The sequence below is a fragment of the Aspergillus ochraceoroseus genome (genome assembly GCF_002846915.1).
Source record: "Aspergillus ochraceoroseus IBT 24754 chromosome Unknown P175scaffold_3, whole genome shotgun sequence".
NCBI lineage: Eukaryota > Fungi > Ascomycota > Eurotiomycetes > Eurotiales > Aspergillaceae > Aspergillus > Aspergillus ochraceoroseus.
This window is the reverse complement of record NW_024468478.1, coordinates 1397731-1415685: the sequence shown is the minus strand read 5'-3', so window position 1 is coordinate 1415685 and position 17955 is coordinate 1397731. Positions and strand designations below refer to the sequence as shown.

Below are 17955 nucleotides of genomic sequence, written 5' to 3'. Positions count from 1 at the left end.
ACTGCATTACCCTTGCAAGTTCGTACATACATATGCGTCATGTAAGCACGGTAGAGATGCGACTTTAGTTCTCGTTGATTGTACCGCAAAAAATAAAATAAAATAAAATAAAATAAATTATAAACAACCACCATGCCATTCCAGAATAGAAAATGCCTGCTGCTGGCTACATAATAGATCTGACAGAGGTCTGGGGGCCTTTTAGGTTGGATCGCTGACCACCCGCGCCCACTAGGGTTCTAAGACAGGTAGATTCTCAGATGGGCCTCAGTCCAGACATCCTTTATCTTCTCATCAAGAATCCCATCTCCGTCAGCACTGACTTGTCACCAGCATGACGGCTTCATCCCGACACATGGCATGTCGAACTTGCCGGGATCGCAAAGTCCGCTGTGACGGAGGGCAGCCATCATGCGAGACGTGCAAGCGGCATGGGGAGACATGTGTCTACGTGCAGTCCACCAGGCAGTCAAAGAACGATCTACTCGCCAAAATTGATGACTTACAAGATCGTCTGGGTGGGTAAACATTCGTGCTTATTTTACTTGGATTGAGGCCGTGCATATATTCCTTTTCCTTTCTCAGAAAGCACACACACACACACCCCGGTTGCTAACACTTGGAAAATTCCAACTAGCCCGAGCGGAGGAAAGGCTGAATTGTTCGTCATCATCATTGATCTGCCCTTCCGCGTCCCACGGCTATGGGATACCTTTCCATCTTCCCACCGCTTCCTTGTTTTCCATCGAGGCTTCCCCGCCGCCTTTCTCGCACTTGAGTGGATCCCAACCGGCTCTATTGTCACTGGAGGCACCCCTGAGAGATGAATCAAGCGGCGATATGGCGACAAAGATTCCTGGTCCCGAGGATTTGGCGGGCGTGTTGAGTCCCTTCGCGAGTCTCTTGGGGGGCCCGAGTACTACTACTACTACTGCTACTACTGCTACTACTACTGCTACTACTACTACTACTACTACTACAGAGGAGGAGATGCACCTACAATCGTTGCCCTCGTCCCTGTCCTCTCCACCCCCTTTACTAGACGAGCAGGACTTGTCTGCTCCCACCGGAAGGGGGTCGATCAATAATGATCCAGCACTACCGGAGGTCCGTCCGCCCAGTCCCCGTCTGCCCACCCTTCGCACTATTCGTGCTTTGAATGGAGATCACCAGTGGCAGCAGCAGCTACAGGACCCGCCTCAGCGGAACGATGAGTGCACGGTTCTCCGTGAGCTCATCCGGTTTGTGTCTGCAACCTCCGCCAACGAGGCATATATTGCGGGGATCACCACCGCCGTGGCCGAGTATCTGGTGTGGGCTCGGCGGATGACCCTGGATATCAACCAAACCTTTCAAATTCTGGACATCCTGGTAGCCCGGTTACAGGAGACAGCCAACCTCGCCAATACCGCACGCTGGGTGGAATTCCGAAATCTCCAGGCCGCCTTGGGGGAAACGGGTGCATGGAAATTGAAGTTGGGGGTGCTAGAGCATGAGCTGCAGGCGGCAGAAGCTGATATCTCCACCTTTTTCAGTACCCAGTATGATATTCATCTCGAGCTGGACTCTCAACGGCGATACTCGTGAGAAAAGTGGAATGCTTAGATTTGCTTTTGGTACCATTGAATCAGGAATCCCTGGCTTCATCCTTGGGTCTTCTTGCTCCATTTTTTTTTCAAAGTCACGATACGATGTCTCTACTTGTCATTCTTGGCCTTAGCGGCCACATACCTAGGTAGGCTATAGACCACAACATCCATGATAGTCAATGTTTTAGCTGTTGACAGAAGGCTCCGCTCTTCATTGGATTATTGGTTCTCGCCGCTTTCTGTCAGAGTGCGGGTAGATTGATTGTAGATTCCCAGGTACACTGCCCGAATCCAACCCCCACCTTCCGCGCTTCCATCAACTGCTGTCATGTCCGAACAACTGTGCTCTAATCTCTTATAGCCTCTATAGCCAAGTGCCTATGAGTGAGCTTTGAGCCGATTTGGACCGATCGGGCCGAATTGCCCGAAACATGGCATTTCTCATGCGATGGCTATAAACGGAGACATGTGTCCGTTCGGAGTGTAGCAGGTGTAGCAGGTCTCTCTTTTTCTCTCATCCAGATCGAGTCTGTCTTGATCTGGCTCTGGATTCGTGCTATTGGTTGATATATCAAGAGTGTAGGGCAGTCCCATCAAAACGGTGTCCTAGTCGACCACTGTCATCCAGCATCAATTAGCACAATACCTACCGACCATGATGCCAGACCAGGTGCAGGAGGTGGATGTCGCTATCATTGGCGCAGGTTGTAAACCCTCCCGATCCTCATAATGATCTGTCATGATGATCTGTTCTCCGTGTGAGTGACGAAAAGAAGCTGATACTTGGCAGGATGGTACGGCTTGGTGGCCGCCAGAACATATCTTCGCTTGCGACCCGCGGCCAACCTCATTATTATCGACAATGACAGCACCGTGGGAGGAGTGTGGAGTCGGGACCGTGTTTATCCTAATCTTGTCGCTCAAGTTCGGCTTGGGGTGAGTAATTCTGCTTTTCCAAGAGTTTAAATGCCAAACAATCTCTCTGACGCTTCCGCTGAACAAAGTTGTTCAATTATACCGATACGGCAATGCCCCCCAATGGTGGCGATCCCAAAGATGAGCATGTCACCGGAGACATGATCCATAACTATCTCCAGCAGTACGCGGAGGACCATGATCTACTGCGCCGGATTCGCTTCAACACCTTCGTTACCAACGCAGCACGGGAAGAAGGCGACAAGCGGAGATGGCGTCTGACATTTAAAGACTCCAGCGACATGATCAGAACAGAGAAGCTCCTCGTCTGCACGGGAGTAACATCGATTCCCTATACGCCGGAGTACCCTGGCGCCAATACCGCCACGGTCCCGATCATTCACTCGCGGGATCTGGGCAGCTCTATTCCCATACTGCAACAGAACGGGTCAGTGGAGCACGTCGCCGTGGTGGGCGCGGCCAAGTCCGCCTATGATGCCGTCTACTTACTCCTCTCTATGGGGAAGAAGGTGACCTGGATCATCCGCCGGGATGGTGCCGGTCCGCTGGCGATCATGCCGTTTAAGATTCTGGGGCTGGTGAACCCCATCGCTTTCGCATCGACCCGCCTGATGACGTACTTGACACCATCTATCTTGAACATCAAGGGACCGTTGTGCTGGGCGTTTCAGCGGAACCCTATCGGGCGGTGGTGCGTAGGTAGATTCTGGGATGCATTAACCTATTTGAGTCACGCCCATGCGGGATACTCGAAGGGCGATCATGTTCAAATGCTGAGACCGGAAATTGACCGACAAAGGTGGGTTTTTTTTTCCCTCTCTCTCTCTCTCTCTCTCTCTGTGTATGTGTGTGTGTACTTTTCCAGAGAACCTCTTTGATCATCGGTGGGAGAGGCTCATCACAATTACTGAAATTCCCCAGTGTCTTCTGGGCCAATTCCGGATTGGGAGTCGTCACTCTCCCGGATTTCTGGCCAACCCTGCATAGTCCCAACCTGACCGTGCTCCGAGATGCGATTGACACCATCAAGGGTGATCATCTCTCCCTGCAGTCCGGGCAGACGCTACAGGTAGACGGTCTGGTCCTCTGCACCGGTTGGGGGAATCACTTTGACATGTTCGATGACAAGACCAAGGCCGAACTGGGACTTCCTCTGTCCTCGCCCAAGGCGCCGCCGTCCTCTGACAGGGTTGTCGACTGGAGGGAATACGATGCAGCGGCCGAGAAAGTGGTGGACCAGCAACTACCCTTCCTTGCGGAACCCCCGCATCTCAAGCATACCGATCGCATTGGGACGACTCACCGTAGCGAGTGGAGGCTGTATCGTCGCGCGATCCCGGTCGGACTGGCGCAGAAAGGGGACCGTTCCGTCGCCATCCTGGGGCAGATCCACACCATTCAGACGCCCCTAGTCTCGGAGGTGCAGTCATTCTGGAGTATCCTGTATCTGCTTGGGGAACTGAACCTGCCAAGTGTGGACGAGATGGCGTGGGAAGTCTCGTTGTGGAATGCGTGGACCCGCAAGAGGTATCTTACACAGGGGCATAAGTTGCCGTACTCTCTATACGAGTTCCTCCCGGTAGGTTAAACCTTCTCTCTCTCTCTCTCTCTCTCTCTCTCTCTCTCAGCTCCTGTGGAAATTCTTCTTTTGCCATTGGTAGTACTAATATATGGAGGTGTATAAAGTATGTCGACACTCTTTTCCGCGACCTGGGATTGAACAGCCGCCGCAAGTCCAATCAAGTGGCTGAGTTTCTGGAGCCGTACAAACCGGAGGACTTTAATGGATTTATTGATGAATATCTGGCAAACATGGCCGTAAAAGACTGGTCTGTCGCAGTGGGAAGATGAAGACAAGTAACAGCCTCCTCCTGAAGTGGTTCGGAAGAAGCCCGGAACGGATTAACCTCGGCGTAGAGATTCTACTTAACCCTAACCCTACCACCATCAACAGGCTGATTCTATAGCTATGTACATTCCCAAGCCATAAAGTTGTTTATGTTGATAGATGGACTCGAGAAACTAGTTCTGAATACTGGATTCCAATTATCGACTTGTTCTCATTCGCATCAGCATTTCTTCAACCCGCGTAGTCTTGCGCTGTAGTGAATACTCTTCCAACTATAGTCTCACCCTTTCTTTTCGATTTAGCCTCCAGTTCCGTGTTTCGTTCTGTCTCTTTTCCCCCCTTTTTCTTGGTGGGGACCTAGAAACAGTCCGGGGGATTTGGACCGAAAGTGTACAGTGCATTGTATACACCCCATGTTCCACCCTTCTGAAGCTACTAGATACTCTGGGGACGTGTGTGTGTGTGTGTGCTGGCTACACTTTTTACTATAGACAAATAGGTGCCTAAGAAAGGAAGGCAACCTGTATTTCCCATCAAAGTTGAGTGTATACGGATGGATTACTGCTCGGGCAATATGACCATTTGGTTTCGGACCGAATGACAGTCCCGCTCGCAGGCATAATAATCACTTCCTTATCGGTGACAATTTCAGAGAGATGAATGTACAGCTCTCGGCCCGAAGCTTGTCTGATGATCTCTCTTGGAGGGAAAGAACTTCATCCATGTGGTGTTATAGTGTGAGTTTTTAGATCTCATTTAGTCCCCAAAAAAAAAAAAAAAAAAAAAAAAAAAAAAAAAAAGAGAACGACTGATTATATACCAGGAAGGGAAAATACCAGCGCTCATTAACCAAGCAAGAATGATATCCAACTTCCGCGTCATCGTTGTAGGAGGCGGGGTGGCTGGATTGACGGCTTCGCATGCTCTTCAGCAGGCGGGCATCGATCACGTCGTGCTCGAAAGATCCTCAGAAGTGGCTCCTCCGGTGGGAGCCAGCATCGCCATCTACCCGCATGGAGCCCGCATTTTGTCACAGATGGGCTGCCTGGATGCGGCGCGCGCGGCCTGTCACCCCTGTGATCGGTTCATCACCAGAGGCCCTGATGGGAAAGTCTGGAGCAATAGTCGGTTCTTTAGGAACGTGCGTGACAAGTATGTTGTGACCATTTTTCTCTTCCTAGACTCAACTCTCTTCCCCAATATACATGTTCCATAAGTGGAGGGGACTGTTTCACTGACAAAAAGGACATCCCGGAACAAAAAGCCATGGACACGACATTCTTCTCCTCGAACGGAGACAATTTCTGCAGATCCTGTATGACGGCCTCCCGGACAAGTCGTTCCTTCGACTTGGATGCAGGGTCCGGGATGTGACTGAGGATAGCGATGGGGTCGAAGTGGTGCTCGACGACGGGACCGTTGAACGAGGCGACCTGGTACTGGGCTGCGACGGCGTGCACAGCCTGGTTCGACAGAGAATGTGGGAGCTGGCCAACCAGCAGAACAAGAAGCTCCAGGACGAGGAGCAGACCTCCATGGTCACGCGGTGGAAATGCCTGGTGGGAATGGGGCCGCCCGTAGCACCGGAAGCACTAGGCGAACATGATATGACCGTGGTCCACGACAACGGGTGCTCGTTTCTGTTCCTCACGCAGCCGGACAAGCTGTTCTTCTTTGTGTTCGTCCGGTTGGAACGCCACCACCACGAGCTCGACGGCTCGGGGCAGCCGCGGCGGAAACGACGATATACGGATGCCGATGCCGAAGCCGTGGCCGACAGTTTCGCGGGCCATCCGATCTGTGAGAGGCTCGTGTTCGGGGACATCTGGCGGAAGCGGACCCGGGGTTCCTTGATCTCCCTGGAAGAAGGCGTTCTGCAGCACTGGTCGCATGGACGGATCGTGTTGGCGGGCGACTCCGTCCACAAGGTGACGCCTAACATTGCGCTGGGAGGGAACTCGGCAATGGAATCCATCGTGGTGCTGTGCAACCATCTGGCGCAGACGGTGGCGGCTCATCAGGGGGCTCGACTCAGCCGGGCCACGCTGGGGAAGGTCTTCCGGCAGTACCAGCGAGATCGGGTGCAGCGAGTGCGTGGGATCATGGAACTCTCGTCGCTGATCACAAGGGTCCAGGCGTGGGATGGGATAGTGCCGAAATTCGTGGCCTGCTGGGTGCTGCCCTTCCAGGCCGATCATAAACTGACCGACCAGCTAGGAGAGCTGATTCGAAAGGCTCCCAAGCTGGATTACGTGCAAGTTGGTCGGGGGTTTGCACAGGGTCGGTTGCCGTGGGAGGGAGAGAAGAACGGCCATGCTCTGGACAAGGGCAAGACGATGATGTCCTGGGCCAGCAAGTCGGCAGTGTATCTGGCAGGTTGTTTGATAGCATTAGTCTTAGCTTACCGTCTGGTGGCATAGCTGTCTAAAGTTCACATTATATACTGCTAGCAACTAACTATCTTTACTACTTTCGGAAGCATCTGGCCTCTATCCAACCCTATCCTGATCTGGATATCGCGGGATTTAAACCGCCTGTTTTACTAGGATTAGAAGGAATTAGACCAGTGGTAGAATACCCGGCATTTCATGAAGCGATTCGTCTGATACTAGATAATCCTGTGTAGTTCGCTGGATGGTCTGTCTCATCAACACATCCACCCTCCATCCACGGGAAGCACCACCCCATTGACAAAACTACTCTGGTCACTCAGCAGAAACACCACCACCGCCGCTACCTCTTCGGGATCCCCCTTGCGGGCCAATGCTCCCGGGTCTCCTGCTCCAAACAACTCCGTCGTCCCGGCCGCTGCTTCAATCTGACTGATCATCGGCGTCGCAATGATTCCACTGAAGACGGGTTGGCAAAATCCTGGGAGAAGGAGTGTAGAAATAATAAGAAAACATCATCACACTTACGGAGCAATCGCATTCACACGGATTGCCCTCTTCCCCTCCTCCTTGGCCGCCGTGCGCGTCCATCCGACCACCGCATGTTTACTCGCCACGTAAGGGCCGTTGTGCTCCACACCCATCAAGCCTGCAATACTCGCCGCGTTCACGATACTGCCTCCATGGCGGCCTCGGGGGGTGGTGCCGGTCTTCATGTGTGCCAACTCCGCGCGCAGACAGTTGAACGTGCCCCGACAATTGACATCGAGCACAAACTCTGCTTCGGCGTCCGTCATGTTGCGGACGGCCCCGACTTCCTGCCCGATGCTTTTCCCGAAGACGCCGGCGAGATTGGCCGCGCCCGAGAGAGGTTGGCTAAAGTGGTTGACGGTCCTCTGCACCCAGTCGTTGCACGCCTGCGCGGATCGGACATCGACCACAGTCGTCAGAACGGGGTCCATCCCGCCGTTCGACGTAATGCTTGGGTAGAACTGCTGGCGAAGTGCTGCGGCCGCTTCTTCCAGCCGGGCTTCATTGATGTCGGCCAGTGAGAGGAAGGCCCCCTGTTGCGCGAGAAGTCTGGCAGTCGCCAGCCCGATCCCTGAGGCAGCACCAGTGATCGCGATGACCTTTCCCGTCACGCTGGACATTATTTGTGAAGCGGAGTTCCTCTTAAAAAAAGACCATTTGGCGGGAGAGCAGGTATTTCCATGGTATACGGGGGCATTTTTCTTAGATATAAGTACTAATCTCGGAGTAAACGACTTTTGGTCCTCCAGGAGGAGCTCGGCCCGAATCGGCGCTGCTACTCCATGTGCTCTAGACTATGTAGGTGGGTAGTAGGTAGTAGGTCCCTTGGTTTCTACTCCTATGTCCCTATGACGAATGAGCATGTTCCTCCCTCAATCGCTCCAGCTCTGCTTCTCTTGTGACGAGTGCCAATGAGACGGTTGCCCCCGGCCCGATCACCACGCTCCCCAGAAACAATAGGAGACCCACTTGAATCGTCCAAAGCCCCAGGTTCTTCTTTTGCTTCTTCCCGAATGCCTGGTGAAGCAGCACAAGGACCCAGGAGACGCTCGACAAACTGATGATGATCAAGTCCCACTGCAGAAACAGCCACGGCCCTCGGATCAGAATTTCCTCGTTCCCCGAGATGCTAGATGATGATGATGATGATGATGATGGCCCGGACCAACCGGCGGGGACGTACATCTCCCACAACCGGAGCTGCGGATCAAATCCCGCCGTGATCATGGTGTAAACGTGCCCTGAGGCGGACGAGATCGCCGCGAGTAAGTACGCACCTCGGACCCACCGGGAGGAGGTCCGGCTGTTCTGTTGTCGGGAAGAAGAACGACGGCTGAGCCTGTCGTACCCCAGCAGTGCCAATTGAATGATCCATGAGACCCAGAGCGGGTCCGGTTGCCATGCCGCAAGGATACGCTGGTGGTTCCCTGCAGCTAGTCGGGACGAGGCGGCGCCGGTCCAGGTCGGCAGCATTCCAAGGACAGCGGGGAAGAACGCCCCGAGCAGGTAGCCCATGGGGATGACTCGGGCGCCGCGCGGGTCCACCGTGCTGGTGGCGCGCTGTGGTGCTTTCAGGAGCCAAGACAGATGTAGCGCATAATACAGGGGCAAGGAAATGGCGGCCCCAAATCCCTGCCACAGCAGACCGAAGATGACGGGCCTGTATGATGGCGCATGCGTTTTGTTTAGTGTGCTGGGGCTTTCACCACTCAGTCAGTTCGCCCAAGTACTCACCGAGCAATCCATCGAGGCTTTTCGTCACACTGACGGAAGCTTTCCACATACAACCAGATAAACGCGGATTGCAACGTGGAATACGCATCCAGCAAGAAGAGCTGATACCCGGGGACCGAGCCGTTGGTGCCGTAGAAAAAAAACGCCACGAGCAGGGCGATGGGAAGGTCTATCGGCGGGATGCCCGTGTACGTCGTCTGTAGGGGAGTGTCGTCCGCCAACCGGCCATGATACACGGCGAGAATGAGGGCTTTGACAGTACCATTCCAGGCACTGAGACCCCAGAGGAGAAGAGTGGCCGCAAGAGCCAGGCCACGGAAGTAAAATTGAAGCAAAAGTGGAAAATTCATCGTCTCGTCGAAGCTATGTCGTGTCTGACTGTCTGACGACGGCGGCCCTCCGTCTCTCTTCTTCTATTGACACAGCTTGACTCATGACAGACAGCCTCATATAATTGGTGGACCTAACGGACCGTGATGGCCGGACTCATCGAGCAAGGAGCTCGGCAAGTACAGGCCGAAGATTGCTTTCCCAGAGGACCAATGCCCGATCTCGAGCTTTTCGGGGCTTGCTCTGGTGTTGAAGCCCACCGAGACGTTACTCAATTCCTCCGAGGGGGATAGATCCTAAGGGAAATGGATTAGGTTATATCAATCTATATTGGATCCCTCTAGCTCAACATCATCAAAAGGAGCAACTCAAAGTGCCACTCAGTCGTTGTTGTCTGTGTCCCTCTACTGGCAACTCTCCGCTCTCCAAAATGCCTCATCGCACGTATAGCCCACCAGGAGATGATCCTATGCTGGAGCCGATTGCCATCTGTGGCATGGGTAAGTCAATGGCCCATCCCCCTGTGGTCCAACTAATCTGACTGACTCCTATCAGCTTGCCGTTTACCCGGGGGAGTCGACTCTCCCTCTTCGTTCTGGGACATGCTCGTGAAGAAGCAATCCGGACAGACCCCGCGAGTTCCTGAATCCCGGTTCAATATCGATGCCTATTACCATTCCAACCTGGAGCGTCCGGGGTCTTTCAATGTGCCCGGGGGTTACTTCCTCGATGGCCGGCCGGAGGACTTTGATCCCACCGCGTTTAACATGACCCCGATTGAGGCTCAATGGCTGGATCCCCAGCAGCGAAAGATCCTCGAGGTCGCCTACGAATGTCTGGAAAGCGCCGGCCTTCCGCTCGAGTCGGTTGCAGGCTCCAACACCGCGGTCTTCGTGGGATCATTCACCTCGGATTATCGTATGGCTTCTCGTTCCCTCTTCATGGCAACCATGTCTCCCTCAGAGTTTCTCGGGAATGCTCACAAATCTTGCTGATAGAACAAATGTCAATCCGAGACCCGGACTTCCGCCACAACTACGCGGCCACCGGTGTCGACCCTGGCATCATCAGTAACAGGGTTGGTAACGTCTTCAACCTCAAGGGCCCCAGCTTCACCATCAACACCGCATGCTCGTCGTCCATCTACGCCATTCATAATGCTGCCAACGTGCTTCGTGCGCGCGACTGCGATGCGGCCCTCGTCGCTGGCGTCAATCTCATCATCACCGTCGACCAGCACATGAACACGGCCAAATTGGGAATTCTATCTCCGACTTCGACCTGCCACACCTTTGATGCAGCTGCCGATGGTTATGGCCGCGCTGAAGGCGCCGGCGCCTTGTATTTGAAGCGTCTTCAAGATGCGATTCGGGATGGGGATCCCATCCGAGGAGTGATTCGGGCAAGTGCCGTCAATACGTATCTCTCTCTCTCTCTCTCTCTCTCTCTCTCTCTCCCCTCCTCCCCCCCCCCCCCCCTTTTTTTTTTTTTGCCATATATGACCCCACAAAAGTTGAGACCTAACCCGGGTTATATCTATCCACAGCAATGGAAAAGTAGAAGGCATGGGAATCACTCATCCCAGCGGCAAAGGGCAAGAATCTGTCGTCCGGATGGCATACGAGAAAGCCGGACTCAACCCGAATGCTACTGCCTATGCTGAACTGCATGGAACGGGAACACCCGTAGGCGATCCGATTGAAGTCCGGGCCATTGCCAGTGCGATGAATGATACCCGGTCGCCAGAGAAGCCACTCCTCTTGGGTGCTGTATGCTTTCCCTGTTCCCCCCTCCCCCCGGGCGGCTCCGACATCTGTGTGCGTGACGGTCTTGAACTGACATCATGCACCAAACACAGGTCAAACCCAATATTGGCCACAGCGAGGCTGCCAGTGGCATTTTCGCCGTCATGAAAGCGGCCCTAATGACGGAAGCTGGGATGATCCCTGGTGTTGCTCACTTCCAAAGATTGAATCCAGCCAGTATGTTTTTAAAACGTTCATTGTGTATCTTCTTGCATCTTCTTCCTTTTTGACTAAACAAAAGAACTGCCGCAGTCAAGGAGCAGGAGTGGAACGTCAAGGTCAATGTCGATACCAACCCATGGCCCCAGGGATTCGCAGCCCGCCGAGCCAGCGTCTCCTCCTTTGGCTATGGAGGCACCAACGGCCATGTCATCATCGAATCGGTTGAGTCCCTGTATCCCTGGTATCAGCATGCCCGCACCAAGCACGATGCTCCCTATACGCGCTCCCATGATCGACCATTTCTGCTGTGCTTCTCGGCCCATGACAAGGCAACCCTCGCACGCAATGTCGCAGCTATCAGCAAGGTATCCGGAGACTACTACGTGATGGATCTGGCATACACCCTCAATCTGAACCGGACTCGGTGGGGCCACCGGGCATTTGCCATCGCGTCGGATGCTCAAGCTCCTGCTGCAGTGTTGTTTGATCATTCTGCCGTCCGCTCTGGTGTGGCTTCACCTGTGGCTACCGAGGTCGGCTTCCTCTTCACCGGCCAAGGCGTAAGTTGCTTTGTTCCTACTACGACCACCATCCAATGCTCGGTGCAACCGCTAACAGCCGTCGTCCCCAATAGGCACAATGGGCGGGAATGGGACAGATCGCAGCAAAGACATTCCCCTCGTTCTTTCAGACAATCCGGAAATTGGATAACGTCCTCGGGCGCCTACATCCGGCCCCTCCCTTCCGTCTAGTCGACCTCCTCCGAGGCGATATCGAGACCGTCTCGCGCAACATTCATGAGGCGGAAATTGCCCAGCCCTTCTGCACCGCTGTGCAGATTGCGCTCGTAGACCTTCTCTCCGAATGGGGTGTGACCCCCGTTGTCAGTGTGGGACACTCGTCTGGGGAAATTGCCGCGGCTTATGCGGCGGGTCTTCTGTCCGCTCCTGAAGCCATGCTCGCTGCCTACTGCCGGGGTCGAGCCGTCCGCGAGCATTCCAACCCGGGGTCGATGCTGGCCATCGGTCTGGGAGCCGATGCTCTAGGCGACTATTTGGCTCCGTATGCGCCGGAGCAGCTGTGCATCGCCTGCGAAAACTCCCCCAGCAGTGTCACCCTGAGTGGAATGTCCCATTGCATCCAGGAGGTCAAGGAAAAGTTCGACGCCGCCAAGGTGTTTGCGCGCGAGCTCAAGACAGGGCAGGCCTACCACTCGCCCCATATGGCGGCAGTAGGTGCCGCCTATGATCCGCTGTTAGCCGGCGCTCTGACCAGTCTCAACGGCCACGATCTGTGCTGGCGCCGTCCGCGGTCCGCCATGATTTCCTCAGTGACGGGCCAGCCGGTGGACATGGCGAGGGACTCGCTTCCGCCCTCCTATTGGAGCAACAACTTGCGCTCAAGAGTCCTGTTCAATACGGCTGTGCACAGACTAGGAACCGACCCGGCCTTCCAGCAAGTCAAATACCTCGTTGAAGTCGGCCCGCATTCCGCTCTAGCGGGTCCCTTCAAGCAGATCTGCGCGGCCAATGCATTCGATCGATTGCTCTATGTGCCCTCGCTGGTCCGCAACAAAGACGACGCCGATCAACTGCTCTCGGTGGCGGGTACCCTGTTCGTGGCCAGCTACCCCGTCGATTTGGAGGCCGTGAACGCCGTCGAGCAGGAGGGAAAGAATACAGATCTGAGTTTTCGGAAGCCAAAGTCGCATCGTCTTCTCGTGGATCTGCCGCCGTACCAGTGGAACTATGAGAAACGCCACTGGACGGAACCCCGAGCTAGCGCAGAACAGCGCAGTCTCGTCCAGCCCCGTCATGACCTGTTGGGCCGGCAGATCACCGGTCTATCAACGCAGTCTCGGGTGTGGCGTAACATTCTGCGCCAGCGCGATCTTCCGTGGCTCAAGGATCATGCTGTAAGCTTCTCCTCCCTCCCTCCCTCCCTCCCTCCCACCCACCCTTCCCCCAAGTCGTAGTAACTAACTGAACGGTTGTTATTGAATTCTACCAGCTGGGTGGTGCCGCCATCTTCCCGGCAGCGGGCCATATATCGCTGGCAGTCGAAGCTCTGCGGCAGGTGGCCGAGGCGGAATCACGCCCAGTCGGACAGGTTCTCCTGCGCGATGTCGATATCAGCACCGCTCTCGTCATCCCGGAAACCGACACGGGAGTCGAGATTATCTTGCGCTTGGAGCAGCAGCAGCAGCAGCAGTCGCTGACAGGCGACAACAGCACTTCCTGGTATGCCTTTTCCGTTGAATCACTCTCAGAGGGCAAGTGGGTTTCCCACTCCCGCGGCAAAATTTCCGCCGGCCCAGAGGTGACTGACAAGTACGAACACCCCGTTATTCCTTCACTACTCACGCAGCGCGTCTCGGGCAAACGCTGGTACGAAGCTTTGCGCCGCGTGGGTTTCCAATACGGCCCGACTTTCCAACAGCTGGGCCAGGTGCGCACCGACCGCCGATACCAGCATGCCGAAGCCGAGGTGCGGGTCCGGAATCGCTCTGATGTCGTTCAGGATGAGTCGCGGTACGTGATTCATCCGGCTACCATCGACGCATGCCTCCAGCTTATAATCATCTCCATCCACCGCGGCAAGCACAAGGAGATGCCCTGGGGAGTGGTGCCCATTCGCCTCGAGGAAGTCACGCTCCGGTTCCCGAGGGACGGGGAGGGAGAAGGATCCATGGGCACGGCGGTGGCCTGGACCGACAGCTGTGAGGGCCGCTACTTCAACACGCACACGCAGCTGATGGCACCGAGCGGTCGCGTGCTGGTCGATGTCAAGAGCCTGCGCTGTGTGGCCTACGAAGCAGCCGTCCCCGCGAATGCGGCGAGCAACGCGACCAACCCCGCTCCTTTTGCGACTATCTCCTGGAAGCCGGACGTTCTCCGACTGCGAGCATCGTCCTCTGCCACACTGTGGCCGAAAGAAGCATCGGAGGCACAGGTGCTCGTGTCATTGGTCCAGATGATCCATCATCGGCATCCACTGACGGCCGTCCTCCTGTGCGGCAAGCATACCCCGGACACGATCAATGCGGTGTCAGCGGGGCTCCCAGCGTCTTGCGCCGTAAGTACTATCCAGCCGAATGAGCAGCTCCTCCCGGAGAACTTTGAGAGTGGGGGGGATCCTGCAGTTGCCTGGGCCGCGGACTTGGTGATGGTCGATGAAAGTGTGTTGTCGGGTAGACCGGAAGAAGTCCTTAGGCTGCCCAAGGACGGCCGATGGCTGATTCAGTCGCAGCCAGCTGAGAGTTTCTTCGTTATGGATGGTGTGGAGAACGAAAATGCTCTCTATCCGGTGCTCGAGGTCTCGGTTGCGGATCCTCTCAAGGGTAACCGTCTTGTCCGGCTCTTCACCCGGGACCACGCCGGCTTGGTCGAGGCTGTTCATGAGGAGCAACTACACCTCACAATCTTGCATGAGACCGGTCAGCGTGAGGATGAGCATCTCGTCACTCACCTGTCAGACAAGGCACATACTGCCAAGACCACGACTATAGATCAGTTCACTCTGCCAGCAAACCAAGCGAAGGAAGAAGCCGTTATTGTCGACGACCGCGATGGTACTCTCCTCAACCGTCTGAATAACCAGTCCTTTGAAGGTCTCCAGTCCCTGATTCGGGCCAATTTACCCACAGTCTGGCTGACCCGGGGCGTCCGACAAGGGGCTTGCGTCTTCGGGGGCATGGTCCCAGGTTTCTTGCGGGTCATCCGGTCTGAGCAGGCCTCGGCAAGAATCGTGCTTTTGGACGTGGACCAGGAGACACAGCCCGGAGAGGTGGCAGAAGCAGTTCTGAGTGTGTTGCACGACGCCCCGACGAAGGATTCAGGCAAGGATACCGAGTTCTGGCTGCACAACGGGATGATGAATATTGCTCGCGTGGTTCCCAACCACCAACTGAACACGGAATGGTCGCCCCCCGTTCCCCTCGCCTCTCGCGTTTCCGAGACCAAGCCGCTGCCCGACGGGGTTCGTCTCACATCCTCTACCGTAGACGGGCAGCTCCGCTGGTCGTACGGCGAGCCGGAAACATCAACCGCCCTCGGGTCGGACGAGATTGAGATGCAGGTTCTTGCCTCTGAGCTGCAGCAGACGACCCCCAATGGGCCCGTAGTCGTCTCTGGCCGTGTGCTTCGCTGTGGCTCGTCCGTCCGTGCCGACGTTGCGGCGGCTGGCGATCAAGTGCTTGGCTGGACGACGGAATCGCTGGCCACCGTCGTCCGGACTGCTTGCTACGTCCGCTGGGATGCTACTACCAACCATGGCACGACGAAGCTTTTGGCGAGCGTAGCCGCGCTTTCCAAGGGGGTCAACATGTGCATCACCACAGCCAGGGTCGGCAGCAATGACCGCATTCTCGCCCTCCCTGGTCCAGTGCCCACGGTGCATGCACTGGTCCGATTAGGCAAGGCGTTGGGCTGGGATGTCCGCCTCGTCGCCCGCTCGGCCGAAGAGCGACAGAAGTATCTCAGCGAGTTTGAGATCGACGGCGGCGGTGTCCTCCTTGCCGATGATATGAACGAGATCCGCGCCCCCCTGCGTGAAACGGACCGCCGATGGGTTATCCTCGCCCACGACTTTTCTCCCCTGAGCCAGGAAGTGTGGCGGCACCTTCCGGCACGCAGTGTCTTCGTCTTGAATGACGCGCGGCTGGAGTCCGCCCTGGATTCGGCGCCGTTTTCCCGCGGAGCGTCGTTCATGCGAACCAGTGTCAAGACTCTGCATGCCCCTGCGGCGTCTGCGATCCTCCAGCAGACGCTGGATCTCGTCCAGAAATACCCTGCGCTGGCAGACAATGTCGAGTCTGTGTACGATATCAGCGAGCTGAGTCAATCCAGCAGCCTTCTACGCGAAATCCCTGCGGATAAACCCGCTGTCGTCACGTACCGCTACCATGAGAGCCCTGTGCGGGTAAGTTACGTGTTTGATTGCATCCATATCCTTTCTCTCTCTCTCTCTCTCTATCGAGGGATTTAGAACTTTTGCTAATGATAATTCGCGACATCTCGCGATAGGTCACCCCCGAGCCTCCACGCCTGAGCTTCTCCCCTGACGCTAGCTACCTCCTCGTGGGCTGCCTCGGTGGTCTGGGCCGCAGCCTGACCCGCTTCATGATTGAACGGGGCGCAAGACACTTTGCGTTTGTCTCCCGCTCCGGTACCGACAAACCCGAGGCAGCGTATGTAGTTGATCTTGTCACTTCCGCGGGTGCTTCTGTGCGGGTGTTCCGGGCGGACGCCGCGTCTGAATCCGACATGATCCGTATCGTCCAGGAGGTCCATGCCGAGCGTCCCCTCCGCGGGGTCGTCCATGCCGCGATGGTTCTTCGGGATGGAGTCTTTGAGCAGATGAACTGCGACCGGTTCCAGGCCGCGGTGAATCCCAAGGTGCAGGGTGCCGTGAGCCTCTCCAAGGCGCTGCTGCAGGGCGGCGTTGCCGACGATCTCGATTTCTTTGTCATGACCAGCTCCATCTCGGCGACGTTGGGGAATCCCGGTCAGAGCAACTACAGCGCGGCCAACAGTTTCCTGGATACGTTGGCCTGGCAACATTGGCTACATCACCGGCCGGGCGTCGTGTCCTTGGTCCTTCCCATGGTGCTGGACGTGGGCGTCGTCGCGGAAAACGCCGCGCTCGAGACCGCCTTGCTCCGCAAGGGGATGTACGGGGTCGACGAGCAGGAGATGCTCCGCGGCTTTGAAGTTGCCATGTCCCGCCGCCACCGCCGCAAGGCGTCGTCGTTGGAAGAAGACGGGGCCGCAGACACCCAGATTATCCTGGGCCTGGAGCCGGCGGAATTGGCCAAGGCGCTTGTTCACTCGTCGGACAGCCAGGCGGCCGACGCCTCCTGGTATCCGGATGCCCGCTTCGTCCACCTGCGAGCCGAGGTGGAGCGCATCATCGGCCAGACCGCAGCATCGTCGACCTCTTCAGGGTCCGGCGGGCTCCAGAGTCTTCTGGCGAATGTTGCTGTCGCGTCTGCCGGGCGCGACGAGATTCTGACCGTGATCGCACAATTCATCGCCCAGCGGGTCAGCCGCATCTTGTTGATTGCCGCGGAGGACTTTGACCTGGACGGGCCGTCCGTGGCTAGCTACGGGCTAGACAGTATGATCGGCGCTGAGATGCGGAACTGGCTGTTCAAGGAGTTCGGGCTGGAGGTCTCCTTTCAGGAGTTGCTGTCCGCGTCCTTGACGTTCAAGGGGTTGGCGGAGATGGTGGCCGTGCAGCAGGGGGTTGTTCTCCCTGGGAAGTGATAGTTAGCAGCAGGAGACTTTTGTATATGCCCGTTTCTGCCACCTCTTTCTGTTGAAATATAGGCTATCCCTGATGTGGGAGATAGCAGAGGATGGACTCCGATGGAGGCATGCACCAAAAGACTTGGTTGCATGTCACATGGTCGCCGTGACAGGACTAGTATAAACTGCGTATTGAATATTCTTTTAGTTAAGTAAAGCCTACTTCATCAAAAGTCAACGTAATATTATTAATACTTGAGAGTATTCCCATGTTTAGATTAGGGTCCATACTAGTTACTTTCTCTAGAGATTACTTCTAGAATAAATAAGCAAAAAGCGGCGCCAAGTTGGACCTAAAGCGGAAAGGGAAAGCGACTACTG

At 55.7% G+C, this 17955-nt stretch overlaps 5 protein-coding genes across 5 annotated transcripts; 4 read left to right on the top strand and 1 right to left on the bottom strand.

Moving 5' to 3' along the window:
• Nucleotides 1-334: 334 nt before the first annotated feature.
• On the top strand, nucleotides 335-1587 carry P175DRAFT_0515818 (Zn(II)2Cys6 transcription factor domain-containing protein; the record flags this gene model as incomplete). The annotated part of the gene is made up of 2 exons (XM_040898878.1): nucleotides 335-518; nucleotides 638-1587. 2 exons carry the CDS (start codon nucleotides 335-337, stop codon nucleotides 1585-1587), a joined length of 1134 nt encoding a protein of 377 aa, XP_040753144.1.
• Nucleotides 1588-2244: 657 nt separating this feature from the next.
• On the top strand, nucleotides 2245-4428 carry P175DRAFT_0515817 (uncharacterized protein; the record flags this gene model as incomplete). Its single annotated transcript, XM_040898877.1, has 6 exons — nucleotides 2245-2293; nucleotides 2380-2525; nucleotides 2594-3324; nucleotides 3447-4104; nucleotides 4212-4343; nucleotides 4366-4428. The coding sequence occupies 6 exons, from the start codon at nucleotides 2245-2247 to the stop codon at nucleotides 4384-4386; spliced, it is 1737 nt and encodes a 578-aa protein (XP_040753143.1). The 3' UTR covers nucleotides 4387-4428.
• Nucleotides 4429-5233: 805 nt separating this feature from the next.
• Nucleotides 5234-6794, top strand: P175DRAFT_0477239 (FAD-dependent oxidoreductase; the record flags this gene model as incomplete). The annotated part of the gene is made up of 2 exons (XM_040895312.1): nucleotides 5234-5526; nucleotides 5639-6794. The coding sequence occupies 2 exons, from the start codon at nucleotides 5234-5236 to the stop codon at nucleotides 6792-6794; spliced, it is 1449 nt and encodes a 482-aa protein (XP_040753142.1).
• Nucleotides 6795-7288: 494 nt separating this feature from the next.
• P175DRAFT_0508671 (SDR family NAD(P)-dependent oxidoreductase) lies at nucleotides 7289-9379 on the bottom strand (the record flags this gene model as incomplete). Its single annotated transcript, XM_040898371.1, has 4 exons — nucleotides 7289-7996; nucleotides 8149-8263; nucleotides 8479-8955; nucleotides 9030-9379. 4 exons carry the CDS (start codon nucleotides 9377-9379, stop codon nucleotides 7289-7291), a joined length of 1650 nt encoding a protein of 549 aa, XP_040753141.1.
• Nucleotides 9380-9789: 410 nt separating this feature from the next.
• P175DRAFT_0434829 (uncharacterized protein) lies at nucleotides 9790-17592 on the top strand (the record flags this gene model as incomplete). The annotated part of the gene is made up of 9 exons (XM_040893690.1): nucleotides 9790-9859; nucleotides 9915-10277; nucleotides 10358-10778; nucleotides 10906-11128; nucleotides 11218-11341; nucleotides 11417-11886; nucleotides 11961-13241; nucleotides 13337-16246; nucleotides 16351-17592. 9 exons carry the CDS (start codon nucleotides 9790-9792, stop codon nucleotides 17590-17592), a joined length of 7104 nt encoding a protein of 2367 aa, XP_040753140.1.
• Nucleotides 17593-17955: the final 363 nt, after the last annotated feature.